This window comes from Zerene cesonia, chromosome 11 (genome assembly GCF_012273895.1).
Source record: "Zerene cesonia ecotype Mississippi chromosome 11, Zerene_cesonia_1.1, whole genome shotgun sequence".
Classification (NCBI taxonomy): domain Eukaryota; kingdom Metazoa; phylum Arthropoda; class Insecta; order Lepidoptera; family Pieridae; genus Zerene; species Zerene cesonia.
The window spans coordinates 5,976,434-5,997,706 of NC_052112.1; the positions used below are offsets into that span (position 1 = coordinate 5,976,434).

At 32.6% G+C, this 21,273-nt stretch overlaps 2 protein-coding genes and 1 non-coding gene across 4 annotated transcripts; 1 reads left to right on the top strand and 2 right to left on the bottom strand.

The window, feature by feature from the left end:
- Positions 1-73, bottom strand: Trnaa-agc. The gene has a single exon. It is a non-coding gene; the product is annotated as a tRNA-Ala (tRNA).
- A 1,096-nt stretch (positions 74-1,169) lies between these two features.
- Positions 1,170-11,002, bottom strand: LOC119830405 (methylcrotonoyl-CoA carboxylase subunit alpha, mitochondrial). The gene is made up of 14 exons (XM_038353416.1): positions 10,653-11,002; positions 10,360-10,564; positions 9,776-9,993; positions 9,245-9,392; positions 8,830-8,967; positions 8,648-8,743; positions 8,068-8,251; positions 7,098-7,288; positions 6,467-6,598; positions 5,352-5,522; positions 4,711-4,834; positions 4,082-4,275; positions 2,798-2,935; positions 1,170-1,365 (listed from the first exon to the last, which is right to left on the bottom strand). Exons 1-14 carry the CDS (start codon positions 10,679-10,681, stop codon positions 1,207-1,209), a joined length of 2,127 nt encoding a protein of 708 aa, XP_038209344.1. The 5' UTR covers positions 10,682-11,002; the 3' UTR covers positions 1,170-1,206.
- A 765-nt stretch (positions 11,003-11,767) lies between these two features.
- LOC119830410 (flap endonuclease GEN) lies at positions 11,768-18,299 on the top strand. Of its 2 annotated transcripts, none has more exons than XM_038353425.1 (11): positions 11,768-11,945; positions 12,043-12,137; positions 12,217-12,421; positions 12,645-12,734; positions 13,607-13,760; positions 14,025-14,157; positions 14,794-14,955; positions 16,552-16,717; positions 16,924-17,068; positions 17,166-17,243; positions 17,327-18,299. In XM_038353425.1, the coding sequence occupies exons 1-11, from the start codon at positions 11,883-11,885 to the stop codon at positions 18,241-18,243; spliced, it is 2,208 nt and encodes a 735-aa protein (XP_038209353.1). In that variant the 5' UTR covers positions 11,768-11,882; the 3' UTR covers positions 18,244-18,299. The 2 variants fall into 2 exon arrangements, with proteins under 2 accessions (XP_038209353.1, XP_038209352.1); XM_038353424.1 differs by having other exon boundaries at positions 11,769-11,945; positions 17,324-18,299.
- The last annotated feature ends 2,974 nt before the right edge of the window (positions 18,300-21,273 follow it).

The following is a 21,273-nucleotide window of genomic DNA, read 5'->3' on the forward strand; positions in this document are numbered from 1 at the left end:
TGGAGGCGCCGGGTATCGATCCCGGTACCTCTCGCATGCTAAGCGAGCGCTCTACCATCTGAGCTACGCCCCCGATAGGAACTTTAACAAAATAAACTAACGTATCAGGAGACTAGATATACAAACATTTAACATGTAATACGGAAACAACTTTCACAAACCTTGTACTAACTTGTCAAGGTTTTAAAATTTATCTTATCCTAACGGTTATCTATACTGTATTTGATACGCGACCAAGCGACAAGTAAATTAGGCCGATCTAATCTGAGTCTAACACTCCAAACATGTAAATTGCATTGACAATATTCGCAATGAATATTAGATCACAGTAAATAGCAGCGTTATAACGTTGACATTTTGTGTTTATAATGTTGGTACTTGCATATGAAAACAATTACGCATAAGATGAACGACTTGAACGTGTTTATGTAATAGTTTGTTGTGATTTTGTAGGACTTAAGTTGTTAATCATAATAAAGTATGTTTTACTAAAACCTCTATTATTCGATGGAACTAAACTTTTTGTTAATGCTCAGAGGTGTCGCCAGTGAAACAGGAGTTTTTCATTTAAATCTCAACAGATGATAAAGATGGCGCCCATGAGCCGGCAACTTTTAAGTAATATTACCTTGAATAATTTATGATTCAGGAAATCTTTTTATAGATTATAAAATTCTGTGTTTATTTTAAGTCGCCACATAAAGGAATTAAAATAATTCTTGCTACTATTTTGATAATACAGAAGTAACATGTGTGGAGTAGAATAATGACCTGTAGGTAATTTAACATCGGCTATATTATGAGAATGCCTTATTTATTAATTCTTGTTAAAAAATTGCTTATTGAAAATCTTCTACCATTTTTATATAATATTAAAATGTATGAAATGTACCAAAAACATCAATTAAAACTATGTGAAGAACATTGGTGGACATAAACTACTGAGCTCGAATATTTATTAAAGTATCAAAGTAGGTCCGAGTGGTGGAACATTACCTTCAATCAAATAACTACACTAACACCTAAACACCTTATTTCGTGGCAGTTATGTTAAAAGTTTATTGTATACCTTAAGAAAATTGCATTAGAGTCACAATTTTGCTTCTATGATTGTGAGTTTTTTTTTATTGTACGATAATGGTTTACATGAAAAAAAAAAAACATTTTCTAATAACATATATTTATGTACAAAATATTGCTTAATATCTAGCTATTTTCCTGTAGTGTAACGACTTGTGCCCCCTTCCCCACTGCATCTCCTTGCTTGAAGGGCGCAACCTCAGAGACCACTCCGTCGCGAGGTGAACGCACTACATACTCCATCTTCATAGCGATTACCACGAAAAGTGGCTGCCCCTTAATTACCTGTTTTGATATGTAAATAGACATAATTAGAAAATATCCTTAACCAGCAGTCGCTTATCCCATTCTGGAAATTTATATTATTTGGCAACTGTTAATAGGACAAGGTATTATTGTTGGCCAATTAATAAAAATGAGGTCTTTTTCTATACTCAACTAACCGTTCTGAATTAATTATGATAAAAATATTATATGCGATGAGAAAGTTATTACGAAACAACAATTTTTAAATAGCAAAATTTGTTCTGTTTGTAGGTAAAAGCAATCATTTCAGATGTTGTATTTGCATCAAAAAGGTTAGACCGACTGTATTGGAATTAAATTGTTAGATAGCTCATGCAGTATGCAATAGCTCATCAGCATATTTATTAATAGTATAAAGCGGACGTAACTTCATAAACAATTAGCATTACTAAAAATACATAAAATAAAATTCTAACTTGGCCTTATATTATAAAATTGATAATCATATTTTATGTAATAAATACAATATCATTCGCTAAAATGTGTTTATTCTAGCTATTTATGATTTGAACTATGCGTTTCCTGGTTTCCAACACGTAACCGTGACTCGAGAGCCTATGCATTTTAAATAGTTGCTATTTTTTTTATAAATAAATATAAATATTCAGGTCAATGCTTCTGTTATTACGAGATGATTATTATTATTCTAAAAATATATTTCACATTGCGTAGAAAAATACAAATTTTAAATATATTATTGATTTACATAAATATATAACTTTGAACTTTCAGGAAAATGTTCCATAAAAGTTGTTTTAAACTAAAAGTAATTACAATTTTTATTGACATCATAATGAAATTGAAAGTATTATAACGGTACTTTAGGTTAAAGAAATATAGCGTTAACCTCCTTTAGATATTGTTCATATTGATTTACTGCTCAAGATTAAACGAAAAATAAAATGCATTTGGCGCCATTATTACTTCATATAATTAATACCGTCTGGCATCTACATATTTAAATGCCACAGCTACAAATCAAGGGATAGTGTATTAAACAAAGGACTCATTACATTCATATACTAGTGGTTCGCTCCGGCTTCACCCGTGGTACGGGGTTTATAAATACCTCCCATGTGCTTTAACAAAATGTTGAAAACAATTGCCGAATTGTAGAGCCCTTCTCGAGTTTTACGCTTATCAACACATTTGGCGATTCATTTTTATTTATACAGATACTAGCTGCACGCCCCGGCTCCGCCCGGGTAGTCAAATAACGTCAATTGTAATATAAACTATCCTATCTTATAAGTTGGATCAAACTGCACATGGTGTGCAAATTTGATTAAAATCGGTTGTGTTGTTTAGGAGGCTGTCGCGGACAAACAAAGTGACACGCATTTTAATAATATTTTTATACTAAAACAAAATGCTACTCCCACAGGGGTAGTAATAAACCTCAACGACGTACCTTATCCCCTTTATTGACGAGTATTTTCTCAAACACACCCGGAGTGGGGGAACAAGCATTGTTGGCGGTTTGTGTGGAGCCGGCACCGGCCGCCTCGCTGTATTTGGGACGCGGTAGATGAACTACCGTTTGTCCGTTCTGGAAGGAAAAAATAAATCAAAACTTCTAGGTATATTTTGTGTATTCTTTTATCGCTGTAGGGAGCTTGTTGTATGATTGTGAACTGCTCAGTCTAATGAGAAACCAGTGTTATGGGTGGGGAGTACAAATAACCAGTATGCGATAACGCGATCTTTGGAAATGGTGAATTTGATAATGATTTTTTTTCTCCAAACTATGTGGTGTACTAAGGGGCTTCGCTCGCAGTACATAAATACTGTACGCGGTACATATTTACGACCTATACACCTTGAACCCTGAGTTCACGTAAATATGCAAAGGTAAAAAAAATAATCTAGTGGCTTCTGAGATATGCGAGTTCAAACACTCATCTCTTGATTTGTAGTCAGTCAGTCAGTCAAACTCATCAGTTGTTTTGTAGTTTCATGTATTAAATAAAGACAATTTTACAAAGGTTTTGAAAGATTTTTATCGTCGAGTTCGATTTAATTGATTTTTATCATCCTGTTTTGGGCGGATGTAGGTTTCTTAAGAGTGCGTCAGGTTTGCCTTTATAGGCGTTATTTAGATCAAATGAGTGCATTGCACTTTATAATAAAAACAACTTTATCAATGTGTTATAACAAAGAATGAAAAAACCTTCCTATACACGAATAGCCCTTTATATATCTTGAAATTATTTTAAACACTTTATGTGTCAGATCTAAAATATAATATCTATCAAATATAGGTTAGTACCTTATTAATTGAAATTTTAAGTTTTAGGGAATTCTATTTCGATTTAAAAAAATGTGATTCCAAACACAAATCTTTATTTTATAAAAGGCAATAACATTTTGATGTAAGTTTGCATATCATGATAAACCTTAAAAAATTATTATAATATATAAAAATTAAATGAAGAAATTATGAAATTATATTTACTATTGTGAATTTATATTTTCGAACACAAGTTCATATTAGTACATATTTTAAATGTTAACATGTGACATCACAAAGCTTTTCGCTTTTCCCTTACCGCACGCGCACAGTAACACAACGTTACATTCGCTGTTAACCCGTGTTATATAATCTATGGATGACCCCTAATGATGAATGGGGACAAATATTTTTTTTGCACAAGTGAAGTCAGGCTTTCTACATAGCTAGTTGAAACATAATTACCTCATCATATACATGTACTTCTCGGTCGTACGTCAGCAGACCGATATTGCTCGTCCTGTCATTTATTTTTGTGATCAGTCTGAGCCCTTGTTGCGTTTGCTGTATAGAGGCTTCCGCTTTCCGCCATTCACCGTCGTTTACGCGCACTTGGTATGTGTTTGGAGTGTTCTCGTATTTAACTGTTACTTTGACGTCTGCAAATAACATTATTCCTTGTAAAATGTAAAATATAAATAAATTAAATTCAGGTGTATTAGGTTTAAGGTATCAAAACGTATGTAGCAAAGAATGTTTACTATTACAGTATTTGCTGTTTGCTTGTTTACTCGTTTGTGTTTATATTACATCGCAAAGGAAGAATTGAGAGTTAGGTTAGAGTCATTTCCTTCGATTACGCGGGCGAATGTTGTGTTATGTTTCTTTTCTTGAAAACTACGCGGACACGCGCATTTAAGAACATTTTAGACATGTTTAGCGTTTTTTTTTTTAATTGGATATTATCGACTAGGTAAATCCACATTTTTATTTTGATAACAAAATGTTGCAATCACAAAAATCTTATATAATGCAAAGTCATTATCAAGGATTATGATAAAAATATGTTTTTCATTATATTTATTAATTATTACCTTTCTCGCCAAACTTCAAGTTAATTGTTTTTTGCAATTGATAGTTCGGACGCCAGGCGGTAGGAGCGACCGATATCCCCTTCCATGTGTCGTTCGGTGAACTTTCCAATTGAGATTTGAGAATCTAAAACAATTTGTTATAAGCATATTTGGACATTATAAACATTATTATATTTGTAAAATCAATGAAGTATAACACAAAAAGTAATGAAAAGCAACATATTATCTTTAAGGATATATATACTGTATAACTGAGTCTTCCTATTTTATTAATTTTAATCATGAAATTGGCATTTATCTACTTTCATTTTAGATTTTGGCAGGTCCGGTTTGCAAACCATCTCAATTATCTATGTAGGCCTTGGAAAAACTGCGTTGTTGAGCCGAATATTGCAGTAAAATTAATAAAACGGACTATAATCTGCACTCTATACAAGAAATCAGCAATAGTACTTAGCAAGCTATCTCTATTTCAAAACCTGACTTTTTTAAAAACACGTGTTTAGGAACTTCAGTTAAATATACCTATATCACTGAATAAAGACTTTTATTTCGATACAATGAAGTATTAAATAATAAGCAAACAAAAAAAAAAAAACAAATAATTAATATCTCCACAAAACTAACAATGCTATACATACATGTCCCAAAGCCGCTTTGACTGCGTTCTCATCACTGAGTTCTAGATCCTTCTGCGGGAACAACTCGGCCTCGTGCTCCGGAATGAACGCGGTGTGCACGTCGCCCGATGCGAACGCGCTCGCACTGCTCAGCCGCAGGAGGAAGTTCACGTTTGTTTCAAGGCCTGCTACCTAGGAATTAAGTATAGATTACTAGGTATAGGATATATAATCCTATATACATCTTCTGTGGTAGTCGAACACGCTTCGGCACGAATTGGGCCAGCTCGCACAGGGTAAGTACTACACCCCCACAGATATAATATAACTTATAAAGGTGTGTTAGCCTGAAAAATGTTATTTGTTGTTTATGTTTGTGTGTAAATATGTATTAACTCTGTAAATTTTCTTCAAGGTTAATAAATTAATTTTAAAAACAAAAATAACACTCTCACAGAAAATCGGCGTGAAATAATAACGTGCTATTGATAGTATTCATTGTCGGCCAAATTTTTTTTACGGGTAGCGTCAATACTGGCAAAGGCTTTTTAAAATAAACAGAGTTAATGAGGCTTTTTATGACTGATGTTTTCTAGTGTTTTAAAAATATAATCTATACATACTCATTAGAAATTTCCTAATTAGGTTTATTGTCTTGATCGAAATTAAATTATTATTATGAGTTGCTTTAATAGAGAAACAAAAAAAAAACTATCAGTTTGGGTGATTAAATACACACTTTCATTTTATTTATTTTTACTGTTCCGAGAACTTCATTAAATTGAAGTGGTAACTAAATATGAAGTATTAAGGTTTTGATAATATCATAATTACATACAACATAATTAAGCGTACATTATCAAATGCACTCTTAATGGGATTATACTTTTAATATATTTTTTTTAATCCTATTTAATATTACAAATGCGCAATATTGTAAGGATGTGTGTGTGTTTGTTGCACTTTCACAAAAACTACTGAACCGATTGCAATGAAATTTGGTACGTAGCTGGGACAACTGGAATAACATATAGGTAACTTTTATCCCGATATTCCTACGGCATACAGACTTACGCGGGTGAAACCGCGGGGCGCAGCTAGTATATCATAATAGTTTTATTGAAAATTATACTAACTTGATACTCAGAAAGTTTTCGTTGTGTTTTGGCTAGTGCTTCATTTCTGTCACGCCCCCACACAACAAGTTTAGCGATCATAGGATCGTAATGAACGGAAACTTCTTGTCCCTGTCTCACTCCAGTCTCCACCTAAAGAGAGAAAATATATTATAACATATAGTTAGATATTTTATTTTCATTTGATATTTATTATTCTATACGTTATTTAGAAAAACTTACATCTAATCTATATTATACAGGGATTATCATTAAATTGAGCGTGGTAGGCGAAATTCCATAAAAGTGAATCCTGTCAGCGTTTCTCCCAGTTAAAGTATATAAAATTTAAATGTCATGGTGTTGATTGCCATATTTCTAGGAAACAGCTTGACCTATTTTTTTTTTAATTTTTAATGTACCTAAATATAATATATTAATCGGTCTCTACATGTTATTTATACATTAAAATGATAAGAGGCTCATTGCACAACAACGTTCGCCGAGCAGGCTAGTATTATTTTATAATTAAGAGTCTGGAACTCATACACACACACACATACACAAGGGATTCTAAGTTCTAACGTATCTAAAATATTTATATTAAAATTTAAATATACGTATTTAAAGGTATTTATATCAAGGTACCCACTCGAACATTATCTTCGACAGTGGGTTGTGTAAGCCGGTGTAGTGTACCCGCTCTGGGCAGGAAGCCAGCGCGAGGTTCCTCTGCATATATGCGGCATTCAACTGCGTGCCCGCGACGGATTATGTCGTCCTGCGTTAGTGGTAGAGGCTCGCCTGACGCTACACGGAGTTGCCATTCTACTAAATCCGTACCTAGAAATTTAAATATAGAAAGATTGAGGGTGAGGCTGCTTTACGGTTTTTTCCTGCGAGCGGTTGGCCGCTATTGCCGTAAAACCGCCCGAGGTGCACACACACAAACAGTCAAATTGTAAAAATCAGTCATGGAAAGAAGTGGCCTCGCTACTTGTATTCGTTGGGTTAAATCACAAAATTTAGTCGATGTGCCTTATTAACGGAAATTTATTTAATAATAGATAAGTATTATAATAATTTTATATCCGATAACGATTATATTAATAATAGAAAGAGTAAAAGAACAAGCCGAAGTAGTGATAAGTTTTCTTATGATATTCAACCTCAAAAGAACGCGTATGTTAAATTGAAACTGGTTGTAGTATCTAGGTTCATATCAAAAGGCAAGACAATCACTTAATATGTTTGTTTATCTGTTCCATTTGTATATAATCTACAATATAAAAATAAGTCGAGTTTTCCTTCCTGACGCTATAACTCCAGAACGCACGAACCGATTTCCACGGTCTTGCATTCGTTGGAAAGGTCTCGGGCTCCGTGAGGTTTATAGCAAAAAAAAAATCAGGAAAAATTTCAACAGACAAGCGGGAAAATCATTTTTCACATACAGCCATCTGATGGCGAAACGGAGTTCGCCGGGTTTGCTAGTGCCATATAAAAAAAAAATACACTTGCAACTTAGTAATAATAAGTCAAATATCGTAATCGAATAGAGACCATGCAATGGAAAATACGAGAAAATAATGCCAAAATCAACATACATAAACTCACTATACCTGTAATCATTTCCGTAATAGGATGTTCTACTTGCAAGCGGGTATTCATTTCCATGAAGTGGAAGTCATGAGTCTTCCTATGCAAGATGAATTCAACTGTTCCCGCTCCTACATAACCAACAGCTTTAGCAGCCCTCACGGCAGCATCACCCAATGCTTTGCGTGTTTCTTCTGACAAACCAGGCTGAAATTTGTAACAACCAAATGCAATAAAGTCCTTAATGCAATAAAGTCCTTATTGCACACTTTATTAACTCAAACAATTTTAGTTTGTTTGTTTGTTTGTCATTTGTTTGCGTAAGCTCTCATTCAACTTCCGGTTATTCCAATATATGAATGTGTTCATAAAATTTGAAGAGGGTGAAGTAGAGAATTGTATTTCATATGGGCTAGTCCAATAATGCGAATCAGTATAGTAGTGATTCTAATATAAACAAAAAAAAAAATGGGTGAATTAATGAGTTAATATTGGACATTACAAACTCACTAAATAGAAAAAAGACAACAAGCAAAGCAATTTTAGTAGTTTATTTAGTAGAAGACAGTAATTAATAATATTATTTCTTAATGGTACACTTACTGCAGGCGCCTCTTCAATAATTTTTTGGTGTCGCCTTTGCACGGAACAATCTCTTTCAAATAAGTGAACGGCATTTCCATGCATATCAGCGAATACCTGATTAAATAAAAGATTAGAAAAAAGTTTTTTAATCAAAAGAAGCAGGAATAAAACATCATCTCAGAAATCATTGTTCTACACACCTGTACTTCAACATGTCTTGGATCTGTTATGTATTGCTCTAATAGCATATTGTCATCTCCAAATGATTTCAGAGATTCTCGCTTGGCTGATTCTAATTGAGTCAAAAATTCCGACTCCGTCATAGCTATTCTCATGCCCTGTTATAAGAATATGTGTTTAAAGGTGAATGTTAGTGAATAGAGTACAATATATTTTTCAATTACAAAACACTATAAACAACTAATGCAGTATTAAGAAGACAACATTAGTTAACAATAACATTATTTTATTTATATGTTTCACTATAAACTAATTGTTTATTTACAGAACATTTTCATATTTTGCTGCTTATAATCTATCAAGTTGAGCATACAAACAGCGGCACAGCCGTACCCTACTTATCTTGATACATACAATTATGACTAAGATACATACTTTTCCACCACCTCCACGCACAGCTTTAATCATCAATGGGAACCCTATCCGTTTAGCTTCAGCCTGTAAAAACTCAATGCTTTGGTTTTCACCATGATACCCTTTTACAATAGGCACTCCGGCTTTTGCCATTATGGCTTTTGATGTGCTGAAATATAAAAAAAGAGTAACAATAGTTTTGTGTTTGATTTTACGCAAATATTTGTTTGTTGTGTGTGCCGTGGTGACACGAGTCTCACCGTGACTACACTCATTGTAAAGAAAGAGTAAACAGGTATATTATTTAAAAGGAGGTAAAAAATAAGATACCGGGTTTTTTTTATATTTAAATTCCATTATTACAGTTTTTTAATATTTTCTTCGTCTTTTCTTTTCCTTGCATTAGGATTTTTTTGTTTGTTGTTTATATGATTTCATAAATATGTCAATAATTAGGATTAAAATATTTTATTAGTAAAGTGGTAAAACCATATATACATAACATTTAAGAATTAAAAAACAAAGATAATATTGTAATATGTAAATTTATACCTCTTAATACCCATATCCCTGATAGCAGATGTGGGTGGACCAATGAATATAACACCTTCATTGGCACATCTTTCACAAAACTCCACATTTTCTGATAGGAATCCATAGCCTGGGTGTATTGCCTGACTGTTTGATTTTTTTGCTACTTCTATAATCTTTGCGGCATTTAAGTAGCTCTGTGATGAAGCAGCTGGACCTATATGATATGCTTCGTCTGCCTGAAATATTATAGATGATATTCTAAAACCTTAAGTCATGTGAGTATCCATCAATCTCTCTAAGCTGTGAATGTAAGTGGACAAATATACTTACTTGGTTATTGATTTTGAATAATATTTATCAGAACTTTTGAAATTTGGCAAAATTTTAATGGTTAATTTAATCATTTTTGTTTAATATCACATTTGTCTGATGTGGATGAAACTAGTTATTTATCAGAATAATCAAGATCAGCAACTCTTATAATAAGAAAGATGTTTTTGAGAGAACAGTTAAGGGAAATCAGTATAAGTAGTACCTTTATAAAATTAGCCGATACTGTGATGAAAACTTATAACCTAAGGCATTTAAAAATATGTACACACCATTTCCACATGCATTGCATTTTTGTCAGCTTCAGAATAGACTGCAACTGTTCTTAAACCTAGTTTTTTTGCAGTTCTCATAACCCGACATGCTATTTCACCTCTGTTTGCTATTAATACTTTATTTATCGTTTTACGCTGAATATCAGCTTTAATAGCTTGTGCATGACTGAACCGTAGTCCACTATGTAGACTTTGGAATTGCCTTAAAACACGAAATGAAAAACGAAAAATTAAGAATTAGGAACTAAAGAATATGCAGGTAAATCAAATAAAGTTAAAAAAAATCTTACCAAATTTGGCTTATTCTCTGAGAATACATTTTTTCTTAACTGGGATGTAATATATTCGAGATTCTACCGCTAAAATGTATTGTCGAAACTTATGCTGATAAGGAGTACCGCTCACATTGAAACAATTGTTACTGTGTTGAAGTTTAATAATAATTATTGTACTAATGTCGTCACACATAGCTGTTTAGTATTCCTTATCACGAAATGAATAAACAAAAGGCAAAAATGATAATAAATGTTAATTAGAGATTGTGCTTCACGGATGATAAAAGTTACGATAAATTTATAAAATGTCATCCGATCTATCGTAACCACAAATCGTAACTTTACTAACGCACTTTGTTTACATTTTTGACATTGTCAGTAAGACAGCCGCTGTAGCAGCTGTTAGAACCACAGAATAAGTAATAAATTACGTTAGTACCAATACCATCACGGCCAGTCTGAAGTGCACCTAGTGCTTTACACTCTGTCGGTGTGATGTGAATCTAGAGTTTAATTGATAAATATAACGTAGGATAAGATGAGCTATAACGTAGGTTTAGCGGGAATGTTTATTTAAAAACCCTTCTTTTCTTATCTACCTTGTCTAACGTTGTTAACATATTTATTATTATGTTATGTTGATAATAAAAAAATTATTATGTAAATTTTACTCCGCGAATTTGTTAAGTAAGACAGCTGCTGTGCTAATAGCAATGCTGTGTATAAATCCGCCACGAAACAAGACTTCAGCGAAGTTATAAACATGGTATGAACCGCAGATAACATAACACTATACTAGATATGAACTTCGGACATTATTTAGAAAAAGGTGACAAATTGGCCTTCTCCCACTGTGATTTGAAGTCTACAGAGAAACGTGGGCTCTGTAATAGAGATTTTTTAGAGTATTGAAATGTAGTCCTACGCTCTATGTAAACAATTCGCTCACCACTATTACCAACTACACAATAGGGTTATTTTATAATGTTTATTATTTATTAGTCAATTTTGTGTAAAATAGATAAATGAAAATCAACTATTTATAATTAAAAAAAAGTCAATGCCGCGTCTGAGTTCTGACCTCTTTCTTGGCGCATCCTTTAATTCCCATTTGACTTGTTTTCACTGTGATTGTTGACATGAGCGTTATTTTGAAAATTAATCATCGATGATCAAATAAATATTTAATATAATATTGTGTGATTTTTAAATTATTAATAATCTCAATTTTACGTATAAGAAATTATGGGTATCAAAGGTTTATGGACTGTTATGTCTCCTTTCTGCGAAAAGAAATCTCTTCATGAGGTAAATGTTTTTATATATGTCTAAAAATTTATTTTCTTGCCATTAATTAAGATTAAAATAAAATTATATTTATTCTATATAATATGATATTCTCTAGATACGCGGAGAAACGGTTGCAATTGATTTATCGGGCTGGGTGTGCGACAGTCAAAATGTGACCGATTATTATATTCAACCAAAGTTATACTTAAGGTGGGAAATAAAGATATCTACATTATTATTTAATATTTATATAAGAATTAGACAACTCACTTATAATTCGTTTTTTCAGAAATTTATTTTTTAGAACAGTGTATTTATTACTTGCCGATATTACCCCTATATTTGTGTTAGAAGGCGATGCTCCGGAATTAAAGAGAGATGTGATGGCGGCAAGAAACGCGATTCAATTTCGAGGAGCGGCGCCAAAGTCCGATTCGGCTAAAACTCAAGCACCAAGTATAAATAGGAAAAGATTCAAAGGTGTTTTAAAAGAAGTATGTTTAATGCAATGTAATGATTAAATTTGTTTGATTAATTGATTTAGACATTCTTGTTCACTATTGAAATCTTTAAAATAATAAATAAAGTATTGTGTTTGTTAAGCACTCTTGTGCTACTGATTTATAACATTTTATTATTATATCTATTGGATCTCTCAAAGAGTTGTAAGAAGGTTGTGCGCCCTTTTATGAACATATTTCATTGGTATTGTTTTAGTGTGAAACATTATTGAAGAGTATGGGTGTGAGGTGTATTAAAGGCAGAGGAGAAGCAGAAGCTACTTGTGCAAAACTCAATACCCAAGGAGTAAGTATTACTTACTATTATTGAATTTTATAAAATGTTTACATTATATAATGTGAAAATGAGATGTCATCAAAAACATTTTGTAAAAAACTCAAGTCTCGCAGCTCAGTCTCTCTACCGAAAAAAGTTGTGAGATTATTCTTTCAAAAATTTTTTATTTATAAAGCATGTCAATGCTATAAAATTAAAAATTAAAATTCAGAAACATTAACAAGTTGTTATTAAAATAACTATATAATAGTAATTATTAAAAACTACTGGTTCAAATTTACTGAAATTTTAAATATACCGTGTTTTCGTGAAAAATTCAGTCTTGTTTTATCCACAACGAAATATTAGTGGGCCGAAAATAGCCTGAATTGCTACGAGGAAAGGATGGGTCGGCCGTGCCGCTTTTTTTTTGCTCGACTTGGTGGGGGCACTGCCGTGCCCCTCTAGATACTATCAGTTTTATGCCTACTTCTCTAAAAATATGATTCGTTTTTCATATATTTTTAATATTACGTATATACTAGCTGCGCCCCGCAGTTTCACCCGCGTAAGTCCGTATTCCGTAGGAATGTCGGGATAAAAAGTAGCCTATATGTTATTCAAGTTTTCCAGCTATCTACATACCATATAAATTTCAAAACAATCGGTTCAATAGTTTTTGGGTGAAAGAGTAACAAACACACGCACACATCCTTACAAACTTTCGCATTTATAATATTATAATAGGATAGGAAGTAGGATAGGATAGGATAGGAAATATTAGTAGGATATGTTTCTATAAGAGAGACTGAGAAGCACATATGAATTTAAATACCTAAATAGAACGATCATTTCCCTGTGTCTTTACAACGCTTTTACGAATATATGATAATTGTATTAAGTTAGTAGATGCAGTGGTGTCACAAGATTCAGATTGCTTTGCATACGGCGCTCGGCGTGTATACCGCAATTTTAGCGTTTCAAGCTCTGCAGGAGGCGGGGCAATGCAAGGATCTGTAGATTGTTATGATGCTGATAAAATGTTTCAATCTAATGGTAAGTGCTTCTTATGATAAATATTACACATAATTATTTTTCAGCAATTATCAAACATTGTTTTTTTATCATATCTCATCATGGGCAATAGAGCTGGTGGGTCGCATGATGGAAAGCACTACCACCGCCCATGAACATTTGGAGAGGCGAAAAGTCTTTAAAAATTTTGTATTATTAGCGTATATTACTTTATGAGTATTTGCTCTTTTAAATGACAGTTGATTATTATTGTGTATGCTGGTTTAAAATGATATTTTTTTTTAGGATTTGGACGAAAAAAAATGATAGCGCTAGCAATTCTTTGTGGTTGTGATTATGGTGCTGGTGCATGTGGTAGTTCTATAACTACAGTTTTATCATTTTTGCACACTGTACCCGAAGATAAAGTTATACACAGGTAATGGATAAATTTTATACTTATATCGGCATTTTTTTATGTGAATTTCTCTTTTAACCCCCGACAATAAGAGGGTTATTATCAATTTGACGTCGATGTTTGTATGGGGTATCGTATCTCAAACGGATGAACCAATTTCGATGCTTTTTTTCATTTGAAAGCTATTTTGATTCCTGTGGTTATCAACTGTTTAATGAAAATTGATAAAAGATGGCGCCCGCACTAAATTTTGTATTAAATATATTATTTTTCACAACTCCCCAATATAGGTTTCAATTGATAGGTATAATTATATTAATTACTAGCTTTTGAAGGCCGGCTTGGCACGCTTTAAATTCGGAGAGGTTTACTTTGGAAGTTACTATACATAAAAACCTTCCTCTTAAAACACTATCTATTTAAAAAAAAATCTCCAATATCTGTTGCGTAATTTTAAAGATCCAAGCATACCGACACACAGATAGCGACTCTGTTTCACACTATGTAGTTATTACAAAACTATTGAACGAAGCACATTACAGAAATATTCACACAATTTATTGTATCACGTAATATATGTATATATCACGTAATGTATGCATGTGTCACATAATGTATGTATGTATTAAGAAATGTATGTATGTATGAATAAATTAGACTACTGTGCTGGGTAACTGACGCGAAAGAGTACGAGGAGCAGGAGCGCTGGGCGGCTCGGCCGGGCCGCTGCGACCGCTGCGGCCACGTCGGCCGCGCGCACTTGCGGAATGGCTGCCCCGTGTGCGCCACTAACAGGGGATGCGACGATCTCGGGTATAAGTGAGTATAAATATAGGACACTAGCGGTCCGCCCCGGCTTCGTCCGTAGTACCCACTTATATAACCTAAATTGTGAAGAAAAAAAATAAATAAATGAATAAATGGGCTATCTAAGAGTAAAAAAATTTTTCAAATCATATTGGTTCCTGAGATTAGCGCTTTCAAACAAACAAACTGTTCGGCTTCATAATATAAATTAATATAGGTTAATAAACATTAAAAACAATGATGCTTTTGGATATTAGTTTATGTCTTAAATAAATTATCATATAAGTTTTGTTCTATTTTGTGCAAGATTTCAATTATGTCCCAAGTTTTATAGATTCAAAGTACATATTTAAAGTTCGATGACTTGTGCAGTCTGCCAATTCGCATTTTGTGGATTATGGTCGGAATACTAAAAATGTATTTCCTATAGCAGCCTTGAAACTAAATAGTGTTTTATAAGTGCAATATTATCGGTAAAATACGCATATACTGTGATTCCTAGATGGCTGTCACGGTAAAAAAGTTGAATCACTGTATAACTAGTCAAAACTTTTCACGCATATTCGGGATAAAAAAAATCTCGGAACTGTTCGTTTATAAAAATTTAATTAGGTACTCTACTAAGGAAATCCACTAGGAGTCCAAATTGATGATTATGGTTGTAATCTATTTGATAAAGTTGAACGTAATTAGAATACTAGAACGTAATTGATTTGAAAGAGTTGTATAGAATCAGAATTAATACAATGTACATATTACTTTTACCTAGAGAGAAATGTTCAAACGTCATTAATATTGTTCTCGTATACAACGATGATGTCACGGGACCAATGATGCGTATAATTATCGAAACCAATAATTTAATTTGTAAACATATCGGCCGCAACGTGTTAATGTGTTTAGTTGAGATATAATTTGTTTCATGGGACTGTTACATATAGATTCTGATTGTGAAATGAAACGACGAAATATATTATATTTGTCGACACAAATAGAGTTCTGAATTTATCGTGATAAAATTTTATATCAATGACTAGCTGCACCCGGCAAACGCTGTTCTGCTTTACTCTTATCATTTAGGGGTATGAAAAATAGATGTTGGCCGATTCTCATAGATACCGGATAAGCACAAAAAATTTCATCAATATCGGTGAAGCTCTTTCGGAGGAGTATGGCAACGAAAACTGTGACGCGAGAATTTTATATATTAGATTTAGCTTGTTTCTTATGTTACCAACGTTGGAAAAATAATCTTGGCATAATTTCCTACATAATAAATTTCAGTCAAACCTGTTCCGTATTTGTTTGAAACAGCAATTGTTAACAATTACATAAAATCTTAATATATACATATTACTTGTCACATTGTCCACGATGGGCTTCTTAACTACTCAACCGATTTCAATCAAATTTGCACACCATGTACAGTTTGCTCAATTTAAAAGATAGTATAGTATAGTTTATAGTATTTAAATTACAACAAAGACTAGCCGGGCGGAGTATTGTTAACTCAAAACCCACACCTAACATCACCTCTACCGTTGCATGTCCTCGATAAATCGGAAATTAATTTATAATGGAAATTTAACAATCGCCATCTGTGTTCAGGGCGAAAGTGGCGGAATTAAAACGTGAATTGTCGCTCCGTAGCCGAGCGCTCTCGTGCGGAATGCCGTTCCCCGAACCGAAAGTTATGAAGGAATTCCTCGATGCAACACCGGATAATATAGATCTCGACGCGGCCATACCTCAGCCGAGTTTAATTCAATTCGTGGTATTTGCTTTGAATTCATTTATGTTGCTAGTTACCCTTATTGGCTGCGAAACTAAAGAAATTGTTTTTTGGTATGTAATATTGCTTAAAATGCAAATGAGTTATATTCGAATGGTATAAATATATCATACATTATAAAATACACAATTTTTTTTTAATTCTTTTTGTTTATTTTGTGTGCAGTTGTATAGTAATTTAATTTTCAGAAAATAATGTCGAGCAAATTGGACTGGACGGAGAGATATTGCGTGGAAAAGTTTTTACCGATACTTACAAAATGGCACTTACAAAGTAATGTTATATGTCGGACGATCAAACCTTCAAAAATCGTCAAAAAGAGAAACCCGAGAGGTATTTATTGGTTATGGGAATTACAAATCAGTGATAAATCATTTTTATTTAAGTTTATTTGGAAAAAATATCTTTAAACAGAATGTTGCCTTTTCAGGAGTGCCTAGTTATGAAGTAATATGGACTGATATTAATAAGGAATATGAAGCACTCATTCCAGATGATCAATTAAAAGGTAAGTTTCTAAGGGAATTTAAAAATAAAATGGAGAATATATAAGATCAGGATCAGTTATCTAATATTTGCACGTTTTAGAAGGTGAAGTTATATCCGATGTGTGGACAACAACAGAAAGACAAGATCTTATGAGAAAATATTACCCAGAGTTAATTGAAAGTTATGAGGAAAGTATCAAGAAACCGCCTAAAGTGAAAAAAGCGCGTGGTCGAAAGAAGCCGGATGATGAAAATGTTGATCAAAATAAAAGCAATACTCCTGTGAAACCTAAAAGAAAATATACTAGAAAAATGAAAAAGCAAACCGACATTGAATCCGATTTGAATCATTCTATGAAAAACTTAAGTCTAACAAGAACAACCGAAGCTAATAACAGTAAATTGAACGTAAGCGTGAGTGTTAATAAACTAAAAAGTAAAATGAAAAACAGTTCCAAAAGAAAATGTAAAGCCACAATCGAGAGCTATTTCGTAGCGAAAAAGAAAAGAAAGTCCAATGCGAGTTCGTTCCGTAAATTTAAAGATACGTCACTCGTAAAGCCTGAATATCCAGATCATAAAAAGCTCGACGACGAAAAAGAGAATATTAACGATAAACATCTATTGAATACGCTCGATATGAGTGCAGAGGAAATTCCGGAAAGCGACTTATCTGACATCGTGGATAATATTGTCAAGGGAGCACCCACGTTTACGACTGCGAAGCTAGATAGCAATCTCGTCAAATTAGTGTTTAAAAACAATTTAGAGAGACGCAGAATGAGTGTGATGTCAGAAATAAAATTCAACAACAAGTGTTCAACGCCGAAAAATAGTCCCAAAAAGAATATTTTTAATTTTTCGCGACGTTCATCGGTTAACAATGCAAATACTAGTTACTTTTTTGATAAATTAAGTGAGCGCGATGCTTTTGAAATGTCGCTCGAGTACAAACATAAAAGTGCGATTATGGATGCTGACGCCACTGTTGATTATAGTTTACCCGAGGTTCACATTTAAATCGAGTTGAATTAATATCGAGGTTATGTAAATATTGGATGGATAAAAGTTTTGTATTATTTAATATGTAGTTTTTTTATTCCTCTTCCTATAACGATAATTGCTGTCTAGTCGATTTTAATTTAATATTAGACGCTCGTCCCGGCTCCGCCCGGATATTAAGATTTCTGTTTTATCTCAAGGGAGCATTTAATCGGGAAAAAAGTATCCAATCACCCAAGTCAGTTCATACACTGTGTGTATACCAAATTTCAACCAAATTCGTTGAGTAGTTTCAGCATGGTTGACAGACTAACATTTTATTCTTATGTCATCGTCGGCAATAAACAGAAAAATATCGAAACAAACAAACTTTCACATTTATAACTGTGATTATATTGCTTGTCTCAAAAATCTATCTTCCACTGAAAGATTCGCTCAAATATATTATTTATGTCTGTTAATAAATTTGGCTGTTTTTTACTGCCGATTTTTTCACATTTTCATAAGTGAAAACCGAGTGCGTACATTACGTAATTGTGTTTTTATTGTTCTTACAAAATGTACGTTTTGAACAGGAAAAGTCTCGAACAACATCCAAAATTTTATCAATTTGCAATAATTTAACTCGTAAAATCCTTACAACCACACTTAGAATAATTCTCTAAATGCAATTTGAGCTTACATAAATCCGTTCGGATTTCATTTTCCACAAATAACAAATAGAAATCATAATAGTTAGAGGTTTCAGGTATTCACTAATAGGAAATCCGGTAAGTGCTGAACTTTGCCACGTGACTGTTGGAGCGCAGATGGATTACATTTGATAATACCTACCTAGTTAAATTAGATTTATAAAGATGCCAAGCTTGAAATTTAAACTTTCATTATTTCTAAATCAAAAGATTTCACGTTCGTATACAATTATACTTACTACATTTCTTGTGGTATCATTTTATACTACCCTTTTTAACTCGAAGCATACGATGGTTTACGATGATTTAATCATTTCATCAATATAAAAACAATACTTTTGAATTATGATTATTAGGTAGTTAGATACAAACTAAAATATTTGAATTTCGTTTACCTACGATTGTACGTACACCTATATATTATCCTCATATTTGACTATCATTATCCACAATAATGAGAACTATACGTTTATAAATGCCGTAGGTATAAACGATATGATGATTAATCAAATTAATATCGGGAATTGGGATGGCTCTATCAGTACGCTAGAGAGCATTTAAACGCGGTTTATGAAACGACGCATCTATTTTAAAGTCCATGATTTTATGACACATAGATATAAAATGCTCTGATGAGATTTTTTTCATCTGCCCATAATAAAAGAAGGCAGGACTGTTAGAAGAAAAAAGTTTATTTACTTTTACATTATTTAGTTTATTTTGTTATTTTGACCAATATATAAATTTTTACCTGTACATAGATTCTACTACATTTACATTTATCAGTAAAAGTCAATGCTAGTGAATACTTTAGAATCATTTATTTCTGCTGCGTTGACAGCACCGTATATAAGTGTATAATCTGTGGACAGCACAGTAAAATGTTTAAAATAAAATAAATAAAAAAATTATGGACATGTGCTGCGACCCTCACTGTTACCATAGATAATAACCGATGTTTCAAAATATCTGTTCGAGTTTTGTTCTCTAAACTTTTATTTTGAAAGACGTTATTCATTCATGTGGAATGGGAGGTCAGAGACCTAATATATTTTTATAACACTTCCTAACTATTCTATTGCTATTCTACAATTACTTTATTGTATCCCAATTCCCATAAGGGCGAACAGTGGCGTGTAGGGCCTCATATTAGATGAAGCGCCTGCTATTTGTCTTCTTGTGTCAAAACATAAAATATATATCCATTTTCCACTCATTTATGTTGTAACAAATGGTTCTTGTTTCGTATATTCTTACACTGATATTCATTTTCTTCGTGCAAACTAATTTATTATTCGATGAATATGAGAGATCGTGCAACAAAATAGAATTTCATTATTGGGTAATGTTATCTTCATTGTTGTCGCGTTTGTGTTTGGTTTGTATTGATCACACCTCTCATACAGATATGAAAGGTCGCATGACAAGCAATTATTAATGCGTTATTAACACTGAGGTTACATTTTCGTTTATCTTTAAAACTTCGTGTATGACTATTTATGTATGGCCTTCATTGGGCTATGTGCAGTCTTAAGTAATGAGACAATAATCCATATGTGTCATATACCTACTAAAGAAAATACCAAATCATATGCAATCAAACAAAATATAAACCTAAACTCAATTATTTATTTATTTAATTGGACTTCTCACAAAAGTAGTTACTTTTGAATCCTCATAACATATATTTAACATTTAGGTACCACCGGTGCGAAAAACTGTTGCTACAAAGGCTCGAAACTTGTAGTAGTTCATTTAAAATCGTTTCAATTTTATATTCAATTCTACCTATGTTACATGTACATAACAATTATGCATAATAACTGTCCTCTTCTTAAGCGGCAGCATTCCATGGATTTTCATCTTCGTCACATTCAACTACACCTACATCTTAACTTATTTTCTAATTATAAATATAAACAGAAATACTATTCTATTATATTATAAGCCCCTTTTTCATTTTTATATGGTATAAGTTCCAGAACAGGAGAATTATTTGTGGTAGTTCGATAATTAAGTTTGTGGCTTGTATTTAGATGTGATGAAGCTAGCTAAAGCAAGGGGTAATGTAAAACGCTACAGTTTATTTGGTTTTCTTTCGTTTTATTTTATTTCAATTCGCCATCACTTAACAAATTGTCACAACCTATTCTGTATGTAAGAAACAAAATATCTCACTGCTTGCATTTTAAAATTTTTCACAAATTATTTACATTTCGCTATCTAGCCTTAAGTAAGAAGAGCTTTAAGAAATTAGAATGCAAATTTTGAAATATTGATTAAATTATGATTTCAATTCAATTGATTGGTCTAAAAATGAAACACTCATTATTTGTTAGGCGTTAATAACCGGCGT

What these genes read in the sequence shown, in the direction of transcription:
- LOC119830405 (XM_038353416.1), bottom strand. Translation starts at nt 10,681, where the DNA reads ATGTATTCTCAGAGAATAAGCCAAATTTG. An exon ending in CAGAGAATAAGCCAAATTTG is followed by an intron (nt 10,565 to 10,652) that starts GTAAGATTTTTT and finishes TCGTGTTTTAAG; the next exon opens with GCAATTCCAAAGTCTACATA. An exon ending in CTTGAAGTTTGGCGAGAAAG is followed by an intron (nt 4,276 to 4,710) that starts GTAATAATTAAT and finishes TGTTATTTGCAG; the next exon opens with ACGTCAAAGTAACAGTTAAA.
- LOC119830410 (XM_038353424.1), top strand. Translation starts at nt 11,883, where the DNA reads ATGGGTATCAAAGGTTTATGGACTGTTATGTCTCCTTTCTGCGAAAAG. An exon ending in AAAAGAAATCTCTTCATGAG is followed by an intron (nt 11,946 to 12,042) that starts GTAAATGTTTTT and finishes GATATTCTCTAG; the next exon opens with ATACGCGGAGAAACGGTTGC. An exon ending in TAAAATGTTTCAATCTAATG is followed by an intron (nt 13,761 to 14,024) that starts GTAAGTGCTTCT and finishes ATTTTTTTTTAG; the next exon opens with GATTTGGACGAAAAAAAATG.